The following is a 12,002-nucleotide window of genomic DNA, read 5'->3' on the forward strand; positions in this document are numbered from 1 at the left end:
TTTTTTTCCCCCCCCCCCCCCCCCCCCCTCCCTGGTATCAGAGGAGAACACCTTCTATTCTTAAGTTTCTGCACATAAATTGAAGCTAAACATCGTATATAGGTAGTCGTTCTTCGATAAAGACACGGCAGATAGGACATTTCTTACACTTCTCACCACAGGTTCTGAAACGAAAATTGATAAAACGGGAATAAAGAAGCAAACACGAAAGGGAGCAAAACTCTAAACCAGTTATTATAGCATCAAATTAAGTCCCAAATGGGAAGACTCAATATGTATGCATGAGGACGGTACAAACTCCGAAAAAGACTATTATAATGAAAATAGCTCACTATATCATATTGTGACCCACGCCCACATGAACTCATGCTATATGCTCTGTAAACAAAATGAGCAGTACTGACAGCAGAGTTGATGAAAGTACCTGCATAGGATGTGATGCCTGCATGGAAGCAAGAGTATATTGATCTGTTCTTCGAAACAAATTCTGCATAGGATCTTTTCCTGAAAATCATTAAATCAGTATGTGAGAAATGAACAGATACTAAATCTGAAACAATGAATGCGCAGAACAGTGACTAAAAAGAACATTGAAGAACAAATTTTTGTTCTAACTATACAGTTTGAAGTCTTTCATATTCCTGCTGGCTGTACTTTGTGATTTCACTTTGTGCACTAAGTGCTGCTTGCAATTTCCAAATCTGCAATGAGGAAGATAAATGAATGAATAAATAAAGATGAAGATGCCGTCGAAGATCACAAAATGCTAAATAAAACATATAACTTCAGCCTAAATAAATAAATAAATAAAAGCCATTGCAAATAGATAAAATAATTGCTAAAATGAGAAGATACAAGGAAAAGAGAGAGCAGAATTTTAGTCCATTGCTCAATAAGCAGTATTTACCTCATCAATAAGGCCTGATTTCGGCATTTTTTTCACAATTTCTGGGGGAAAAGTGTTGTATCTGAATAATAAGGATGAACAGAACGATTAGCAAAGGGAAAAAAAAACCTTCCCATAACCTATGTAATACTGTCAACTGTGTTATCAGACATATTACAAAAACAACCAGAAAGCTTGGAGAAATCAAAATGTCATAAGCAAACTGCAAGCAAAAACTATTCGTCAAAGTAATTTATAAATTATTTTGTTGGCAAAATTAAAACGTTAACAATAATAGTTTTTGGCCGAAACAGATGAATGAAAATTTAAGCCTCATAAATGCATGAAAGGTAAAGATGAACATGGACAAGAGGCAAAGCAATATCATTTTCATTTCATCCTCCCACTCTGTGCAAGAGAAAACAAGTCCATACTATTCTGTCCCTAGACATTTGACTATCCAGTAGCAATTGAAAATATGCTATAACGTTATCATATATCCTGGCCGTTTGATGCCTATACTAACGAAGGCAACTGCCATGAAATATTTGTTGATCCTATACAGACTCCACGATGGCATAACTTAAGTCCATGGAATCAGAAGTGCAATTTTGAGGCCTCTATCATATAGTGCTAATGAGAAACTGAGCACAGAACAGGGATAGCATGGAAACTAGACCCGGTTTTGGTTACCCAGGTGGAATGGATGGATGATACCAGCAGGAGAGTGGCAGGGCAGAATGTGAAGGCTGTGTACATATTGCAGCATGTAAAAACATTTGACAGGAAAACGCTAAATTTTAGTATAAGAAACTAACCCAGAAATTTTAGTCTCAGCACAATAGAGTCCAGCAAGTTCCTCTCGACTTCCTTCATCAATCGACCACCAACCAAGCAGCCTGTAGACAGGAAATAAATGCTTGTGACAGTCTTTTGTTTTGTTCAGCTCAGCAGAGATCCACTGAACGCAAATAAGATTTTGAAGTTACTATACCTTGACCCATGGTGCATGAACCCCAGACAATCACGAGCTTTTGATGCTATACTCCAATATCCAAAAGCAGGACCACTATGCACTAAAAGATAAATTTTCTCGAGTAATCTATATACAGCAAACAAAACTCCAGTGGCTTGTAGCAAAAGAAGAGGAGCAAAAATAACCCCTAATGGGATATTTCTAGCTCTAGATGGTGTTCCCTGACATGACAGAAAAAAAAAAACTCAAGTACTCGTAGAAGTTTTTGAAAATCCATGATCAGACTCTTTTCAAAATTTGTAATACCTCTAAGTACATGAAAAGCATTATCTGGAAACAGATAAATGGGATTTTCATAATATGTCCACCAATGGTTTGTAGGTTACACATTCTACAATTCTGTTGCTGATCATCATCACCAACAACTACAATGCCTCTACTCCAGTCAAGATATCTCACAGCTGTTGTAGAAGACTGGGTTCTCCAATGCAAGACTGCCTGTGATTGCCGGATTATACCACTTTGTGCAAACAAGAAATGCAAAGCACTCTGCAATACTGTGAAGCATAAGCAGAATTACTTCCACAGCTAAAGAGACATAATGATCAACACCAATAATAAAACAATGCTGAAAAAAACTGAAACTTTACCCAAAATTTATAAACAAATCCCACCAACCTAGAGTAGCTACGTCACCTGCATGTGGTAATAAAAAGGATATTACGAAAACACCAGAGTATAAATATCATAAGAATTAGTGCATGAATTGTTGTCATGAAGGATTATCTCAGAAAATTAAAACAGATGCACCTAAAAAGAGTTACCCGGATACAACTTGAGAACATGTAATGTACACAAATCTGTGCAACCTATGCATGAACACCAGACTGACTGAATGAAGACTAATTGATGAATCATTATGCATCAAGTTCCTACTGATGTTATCCCCAAGGAAGAAAGAGGCCAAAACGATTGACTCCCCCTCACACCAACCTTGGAGGGGGCATATATATCAAATATTTCTAAACAAAAAATTACTAAATCTTTGAGCATAAATACAATTCTCAGGCCCTTGGCTGTATGTTTAAGCTTTCTAATCACATGACAATTTAATTAGTATCATTGCCATTTGACCTTATAATTTTTTGTTCAATTCTGATGTTCTATTAACTAAATTATAATAAGGGAGTATGATAAAGTTTAAATACTATTGCTATGTCACTACCTATAGTAAGAACTCAAAAAAGTTATAAATGAATGTTGGAATTTTAAGATGATTACACAGGATTACCAGGACATAAGGTATATGAATATAAGGAGTGAAAGAATGAGATTGCAGTACATGTAATTACCATTTCGATAAAGAGGAAAGGTACAACTTACCACACAACTTTAAAAGAGTGAATATTGTTGCAGCAAGGAGGAAAATCATCGATATTGCAACCCAGAAGTGCTAGAAACCAAAGATAGATAATTTAGAATCAAAACTCAGGAGGCTTATCAGCATAATATTGTGCAAAATTACAATATCGTTAAATATTACTCAAATTTCATGCAGCACAACATATCTGTTTATTTCTTTTTGCACAGAGTTGAATTTAAAACATATATATGGTTCAAGGTGCATTGCAATAGTAATCACGGACTAAGAGTCATATAAATCTGAATTGTGGAACAAAATTTGCAATACTGACCCAAATTTCCTTGGATGCTTCAAAATGAGTGCTGCATCCATGCCAGACATTACAAACATTTGGAAAAGTACAATCATTAAAAAGCCTCATGGGAAGTCTTGAAACCCACAATGTAACAGGTTTCAAGATTTACAATACTCTAGTTTACAATGTCCTTGTATTGTTGCTAATATTACTTCTTCAATAGCTACTTGACTTACACCACGTAAAAAGAAAGAATTTCCTATCTATTGAAGATATAGCAGTAACCATAAGCCCTAAAAACAGAAGGTTAATCAACTACTGCAAGTTTGTCTGAGAAGACTCAGTCATGTCAAGCTTCTTTTTCTGATTAAGGTTCTATAATAGAACAGCTAAAGTTTTAAACTTCAAAAAAGGGTACACTATGGTCATAAAAGAAATAGCTCAACGAGATTGCTGAAAAAAGTATTCATTAAAATAGAATGCTATGATTGTCAATTCTAATATAAAACAAAATATAAACAGTCAAATACCAAAGAAACATCTCTATGACAATCAGAAAGAAAGGCTGGATAGCAAAACAGAGAAAGGTAACTGGGAGAAGAGGAAGGAAGATAAGAACAGAAAGTGGGAAGGAGATGAGAGAGATAGGAGACAGTAGTGTTCGTAAATTCCTCAAATCAAACCACTCCGTGCTGTTCCAAAGTTAATACCAAAGCTTATTTATAGAAGAAAATCCAATAGTCTAATGAAATTAATGCTGCCTTCCTCACACTTACTATTCTAAGGCATATTATAGTTGCCTCACTGTGGATTTTGAACCATTTCTAGAAAATTCCACACAAGGAGTTGGTCAACAAACTTCAGATCAAGGACAGTATCCTAAAACTTAATATGCAGCAAAAGCATTATTACATCCTTCAAAGAAAAATCTTCTTCTTCATTACATAAAAAATTAATTAGTTTTAATGACTTGGAATCAAGAGATGATTAATTAATGGTAAGAAAATGAGTAATTAACTGAGAAAATTAGATATCTCAATCATATCCTCATCCATTCGATCATCTCCTATATAGATCCTAAAGAACAAGCATCTTTAGGACATGCCAATTCTAAAGATGTTAATTCTAAGGATGTTGTGCCAGTCAATATTGGGGATGATTGAACAGATGAGGATGAGTTCAAGGAATCTAATTTCTTTAATTAATTACTCATTTTCTTATGATTGATTAAATAATTATCTCTTGATTTTGAGTCATTTAAACTCATTAATTTTTCTTCTTTCATAACCTCAACCCACCAAATGATGGTTCCACCAACTACCATGGACAATGGCTCCTATTGATCGTTCATCATTTACAGCCTAAAACCACCAGTTCCCAGTTCCAAAAACATGTGAAATTATCTCTCTTATATTTCTTCATCATCATCACCCACTGGAATATTATCACTGGCACAAACGTGAAAGATTATTATGCTTCAAGGTTTTCACAGTGAAAGTAAGAAATCAAGACTAATGTGTATATTGTGATGGTGATCAATATCGAGTGAATTTCCAAACAAGTAGTAGGAGTTCTAAGTAAGTTTGGCAACATTGTGATTGGATCAGAGATGATGATCCTTGGAACATCAAGAACCGTCGTTGGAAAATAGGGTCCTTGACACCACTAGGCCACTCGTACTATACACAATGATCCACTGAACAAAAACGCGGAAAATAGGGTCCTTGACACCACTAGGCCACTCGTACTATACACAATGATCCACCGAACAAAAACGCAAACGACTTGATAGACAGAGCAATTCAACAATAATAGTTGTCTTTCATAACAGCCATAGCTTGATTGGAATCTAAGCACTAAGGCCGATCCTAGATTAGCTGTTGTTGGAGCACGTCGTCGAGAAATCATGTAGCATCTACCGATCAATTCGTTAATTTATAAAGTAACTATAGACTTACAGGAAGGGTCTCCCATATTGCTTCATCACTGATGCTTTCTTCATCTCCAGGCATTAAAGCTCTGCACATCCTATACTAAAGCAAGCATTTGGTTACTATGGCAAGAGAAAATGTAATAAACAAATTTTTGAGCAGAATAAAGAATTGATACTTAGATCCCACACTTCTTAATATATTGTTTTCTTTCCTCTACCACCATTCAAAAGAAAGTATCCTTTTGGTTAATTTTATATAGGAAGTTATTGATGAAATCACGTATATACTTAAATTTGATTTAGATACATAGATTCCCCAAATTTACTCAACAATTCACGTTTGGCAAGAAAGGGAAGCCATCGGTTATTTAGGAAATATTTTACAAAAGGGTAGTTTCTATCATAAATGGTAAATAAAATGTGGATTTTATTACAGCTCAACTATTGTACTGCAGGTGGGTCAGAGGAGTTTCTTAAGACATTTCCTGGATTCTTCTAAATTTAGAGTACTAGATTTTGCAGGATATTAAAATATCATCAGCACAATGATCAAATAAATGCTAGTAATGGAAATGGTCACAACAATACTAATCAATGACAACCTTACAGGTAATAAAAGGATGTTACCTGATGTTATCAATCAAAATAGCTGTTTCCAATGCCAGCAAAGGCAGAAAGATAATCTTCAAGTTTACAACTGCAATATTAGCAACAGAAAAAATTGATCAGATGTCAGTAACCAAGGCTTATATGGGCCATGTTATAAATGCCCTAGCTAAACCCATTGACCTTGTAGATAAAGAAAGTAGGTAGATAGAGTCTTAATGTTTGCAGAATAACCAATACAGGGTTTTAACTGATGAAATACTAATATAGACATTCGTTAAAGTCCATTAACATGTCAATTTATGATCAGCAAAGTTAGACGTATTTCATGATTAATTTTAATAATCCTACTCTGTCAGCATTAACTAGCATGAAGAAATAAAATATAAAATCCTTAGAAAAGAAGCATTGAATGTATCCCCATTAGCAGCTGAACAAGAATATATTGTGGGGGAAGCTGAGCAATTACCATAAGCACCCTCAAGACGTATGCAAAGAAGTAATTCAAATGCAACAAGCAGTGGTGTTGCCACGATGGCATGAGATGGGGCCCACTGTTCAACAGAATGAAGTGCTTAGTCTTGGGTCACTATAGTTAAACAGATAAATAAATTGCTAAGTAAGAAATAGTATCCAAAATAAGATTGAGATATTAAGTCATACTTGGTGATTATAAGGCATCACTGGAGCTGGCAAGGAAAACCTGCCTCGTGCTACAACCACATGAAATAGCCACAAAGGAGAAAAAACAATCCTGCCAGACAGACAAAAGCGAAACACTTTTTAATAAATCTTCAAAAACAAAAAGCATATTCTCCCATTAATAGCCAACATAGGTAGTAAGCACTCCCCTCCCTCCCACCAAAGAAGATAAACAAAGTAGCCTGAATAGATTACTGGCAAAAACAAAAATGAGCATAGATTTCCTAGTTTGCAAGTCAGTGCTCTTCTATAACTGCTTGAAAATTTAAAACTAGATATGTGATAGTGAAGAAAGAGCCATCATGACAACTCATAGCTTTCTTTATAGTTGAATTGCAAGGCAAAAGTGTCAAACCATGCGTCATAGGACCTTGTAGGGGTCCACATGTGTCCCAAGCTCATAATTTTCCAATACCTCCCAATCAAGACAATAGGTGGAAATGATAGATTCAAAATCAGAGCATAATTGCAATACAAGTTCGAAAATCACCACATTACAGCCGAATAATGAAAGTATTCTAGTAGTAGAGTGAAGTGACTTAATGCCGGATGCTACATTGAACAACATGGTTAATCAATAATTTCATATTTGATCGTCTTAACCAGAAAGAGGAGATATTTAACCACAAAACAAAAGAAAGTTTTAAATTTTATATAACAACTCAGCGTGTAGAGTCAGTGAAGCACAAATTAACTTTAAAAAAAAAAAATCAAACACACAGACACGCGCGCGCGTACCATTCTACCATCAATTTATCAAATCGAAAAAAAAAAAGAAATTAACGAAATGGGTATCAATAATTTCCCACGAAACGCAAGAATACAATAGAAAGCGCACATCTTTATAGCAGTTTCCTTTTTATCTCTTCAGCTAAACTCAAACAGAACAACAAGATCCTAATTCAAAAAAAAAAGAAAAAGAAAGAGAAATGTAATAGTAATACCATAGAAAAAGAAAAGAAAAGAACTCACCACCAAGAGTGACGCAGTGCATGGTCAAGCTTGAGAGAGAGCAAAAGCGTGAAAGTGAAGAGCAAACCATGCGCTAAAACTGCTTGCAGAGACTTAAACACTCTGCCCCAGCTCGCCACTTGCCTCTGTGTCAACATGATTCTTTTCTTCGAAGAGAGAGAAAAGAAAAATGAAGTTTCGAGCTGAGAATCGAATCACCAATTTCAGAAGATAAAAAAAAAAGATGAATTGCAGAGAAAGGAATAATTAGAATTGAGATGGAAATATCAAAGACGGCGACATCTGATTTTTGAAAACAGAGGTTTCTTAAGTGACATGACTTTGCTTGTACGCATTAAAGAAGAAACCGACTTTTGTTTATTCAAAATTATCTGTAGTTTGACGGAAATGCCCGCGGTGGTTAGATATACAGTTGCGGGGAATGTTGGGGTAAATTTATTCGGATGGATAAGGTGATAGTTCGTGTTGTGTGGTACCCCACACACATGTGCGTCCAATACGTTTCCTCTTTAGTCTTTAATCCGCTTCGGTCTGGGATAACACAACAAGAAGTGGACGATGATGTGATGACTTGGATTTGCAAGTACACGTGGCAGGCTGTTTTGAGTTTTGATTGGCTCCTTATTGTACATTTGCAGTTGTAGCCTGTAGGGCACATTTTTGGTCGGAGCTCTCTTTCGCAATCTGGAGTTCGCGAGAGTTTCAATGATTCTGTGGGCTGCTGAGTTTACTTACATTCTACTTCTTCAATTTCGCGTTTTTTTAATTTTTTTTCTTTTTACAGTTTATTCGTATTTATTATTTTAGTAGAATGTTTAAATGTATTTGAATTTGAATTAAGAAAGAAACCATGAGCGTGTGAGATTGAATTTCAAAGTTACCGGGTCAAAAGATTTTAAACTAAGAATCTCGATTGAATTTCAAAATCGTTATTCTTTTTCAAGTTCACATGATACGCTGTTAACTAATATTGTTATCAAATATATTTTCTTTTACAACTTCCACTTATTAGTAAAATATTTTAAATACTTAAAATTAAATTGATTCATTTAAGGTATTATCCATTTGAATTGGAGTCGAATCTATCTATCTATATATCTATATAAAACTGGGACTTGAGGAGGTGATGTGGCATCACCATTTCTCATCTTTGTATATTCTCTATTATCTAATAAATAGAAATTTTTTTTTTAAAATTTGATTTTTCATCTCCTCATAATTAATTTGATTGTTATTACAAAATAACAATTATGTAAAGATTTTAATAAGACATATTCTTTGTAATGAACATCCAAGGGGGAGTGTTATGAATTTATTAAAATGTGTAGATGTTCATAACATATATCTCTTAGTCTCCCCACTATCTCCCATTATCAATTTTTAATTTCCCTATAACTCCCACTATCTCACAAGGAATTATGATCCATAATTTTTCATTAATTTCATGGAGTGATTATGTAACTATAAAAGGATAGCTCATCTTTTTGTTTCGTTCACACACAATTGGAATGAATAAAATCATTCTATAATATATTCTCTCATTTTATTCTTTATCTTGCGTTGCTTCTTTATTTGTATTGCTAACTAATAGCTTTTTTTAATTTTTCATAAGGCTGCCTCATTTTTTAAAAAAATCAATTCATATTTTTTATCAGTTTCGTCAATTGTAAAGTAAAAAAAAATGATAATACTAAATTTTTTTTTTAAAGCCGCGTGAAGCGTTGTTCTATTTTCTAATTTATATTAAAAGTCGAGTGGTAGTTTATCATCTAACTATTAAACATTTATTTAAAATCTTTAAATATACTTATCTACTTTACTGTATTTATGTATACATAATAAATAGGGATGTGAGTTTACTCGACATTACATGTCACTATTTGAGTATTTACCATTAAAATTGAATGCAAAATTCTAATTTATTGATCAATATCCTCCCCCTTATAAGTCTAAGATCCATTTAATTAATTTTATACTAAAAATGATACTGTTATTATAAACAGTGGGGCTGCGAGAACTTTATTCAATACAAGAACAGTCTGCTCTAATGCCATGCCATTCAAAGACTAGAAAGAAAGACGTGGATTCATCAAAGATTTGACATAAGTTGGGACCATAAATCATAAGGGTTAATCCCTAATCATAGATCCTATCAACTTATGTTGCATTAATAAGAAGTTGTTTGTAGCCATTGATCAAATGATTAGGGGTTTGTTAAAAAAAAAAATAAAAAAATCAATAATGCAGTTGGCGGTGCAAATAATTGCAACTGCAATAATAATCGGTTTCAATTTTCACCGCATCGAACGCGACATTTCATTGGCGGAAAGAGTCGTAGGCCCTAGGCGTCCTCGAATCGGTTTGTTAATATTTTTCAGTGGGTCCAAAATGAGGCTCCCTACCCATCACGTCGACCGTTGCAAAATATCAACTTCGTTTGATGTTACGCTTTTTAAATGAATAATTTTTTAAATATTAATACATGGAGGCACGATAAAATTCATTTAATTTAAAAAAAGGGTCATGATTATTTTCAAGTTGCGTTAGGGTAGAGTATAAATTATAATTATACGTGTAAAATAATAAATAATAAAAAATACATTATAATTTTAATCGCGTGAATGAGAAGAATTATTCTATCGTGAAGTAGTTTCTAACATAATCGTATCCTAAAAAATACTACAAATTCTAGTTGTAATTTACACGATCGGATTATTCCATTTTCAAAATATAAACTATTGTAGATTCATGTGTTTACAAATTACAATCATTCTTAATATTACAAAAACTATTGAGATAAGTTTTTTTTTGTTTTAAAAAGATAAACTAATATAGCACTTCATTGGATAAAAATAAATTATGTAGGTCAATTAATGTTTCATTAAACTAATGATATTATATCATATCAAGTTATATAAAATTGTACCTTCAAAAGAGTGGGGTGATGTTATAACTACTCTATTTTTTATTACTTTTTAATCAATTTAAATATTTTCATCGAATATCAAAAGGTGGAAATTTCTTAATTTATCTTAAGTTTATGATGCTAATATGTTATAATTATTAGGGCAAAACTATATTGTTATAGGGTAAGTAACCCCTTCTTTTATCTTTTTTTCTAGATTAATTACACTGCAATTCTTATTCTATTGTGAAAGTAAAAGAATTAAGAAATTTCTATATTTGTTTTAATTTTTTAAAATTAGATTAAAGGATAGGGCTAGTTTTCTTTAATTATTAACTCACATACCCATCATCAAAGTTTTAAAAAGAAAATTTACTCTATATAACTATCTAAATATGAAATATATCATTGCCAATTTTTTTTTTTTTTTATAATGACTTCGCCTTCAAATTCTTATTAAAAAAAAATTGAATTGTTTGCCAATTCATAGTTGCAAGAATAAATGAAGAGAAATTGTGTATATGTGCATTTTTTTTTTGTCCCCACCTTTTGATACCTTCTTAAAAAATAAAACATAACCCATTATTAATGCTATTGGTAAATTAATATATTTTTAATGCATATTCAAATTATTGACCAAATATTTGGTAAGTATTATGAAACAAAAAAAAAATTAACCACAAATTAAGAACATGAAATTAAATTCGTATGTATAATTATCATAAAATACGGTTTGTAATTAATACATAATTTTACTGTATGTTAAATTAATTAATTAAATATAATAATGTAAATGTAAGAATAAGTCATTTTAAAATTGAAATTAAGTATGTCAATAGACTTAAGTATATAAACTTTAAAATATTATGGACTAATGTATCAAAATTTTGAACTTTTGAACTCTTTTAATTTTGTAGTGAACATCAAGGAATGTAGTGTTACTAACCCAACAAAAAAATCTTAGTCATATTAACGGTGGATTAAGAAAAGACAAAAAAATGGGTGGTTACATAGTTGGACCTAATTATTAATAGTAGGTGATGCCCCTATGTGTAGCTAGGTTGACAATGGATGCATTTTGCTCTCCCGATTATCCAATTTCAATTCATAATAGAGAAAGTAGTTGATATTAAACGGTGACTTTTTTCCTCCATCCATTTTTTTAATTTAAATATGCTAATTAATTAATTATGCTTTGACTATTTTCAAATTAATTTTGTGGCTAGTGGAAAACAATAAGTTTGGGGTCTAAATCTTCCTCTCACAGGCTAGTCGAAAGTAATAAATTTGGGGCCCAAACCTTGCACACACAGGTGGAGAGGAAATTAAATTATCGTTAGATTATATAACAAAAATAATTAATT

At 32.7% G+C, this 12,002-nt stretch overlaps 1 protein-coding gene across 1 annotated transcript; it reads right to left on the reverse strand.

Annotated features, from left to right (window-relative positions):
• Positions 1-35: 35 nt before the first annotated feature.
• Positions 36-8,100, reverse strand: LOC18044026. The gene is given in 15 exon segments (XM_024185947.1): positions 36-164; positions 425-504; positions 621-701; positions 908-968; positions 1,705-1,785; positions 1,881-2,083; positions 2,169-2,342; positions 2,344-2,419; positions 2,513-2,558; positions 3,246-3,315; positions 5,479-5,548; positions 6,081-6,150; positions 6,529-6,613; positions 6,723-6,813; positions 7,734-8,100. Coding segments are annotated over 15 exon segments (1,404 nt in total). The 5' UTR covers positions 7,871-8,100; the 3' UTR covers positions 36-85.
• Between the last annotated feature and the right edge of the window lie 3,902 nt (positions 8,101-12,002).

The sequence above is a fragment of the Citrus clementina genome, unplaced genomic scaffold, assembly GCF_000493195.1.
Source record: "Citrus clementina cultivar Clemenules unplaced genomic scaffold, Citrus_clementina_v1.0 scaffold_4, whole genome shotgun sequence".
NCBI classification, from domain to species: Eukaryota; Viridiplantae; Streptophyta; class Magnoliopsida; order Sapindales; family Rutaceae; genus Citrus; species Citrus x clementina.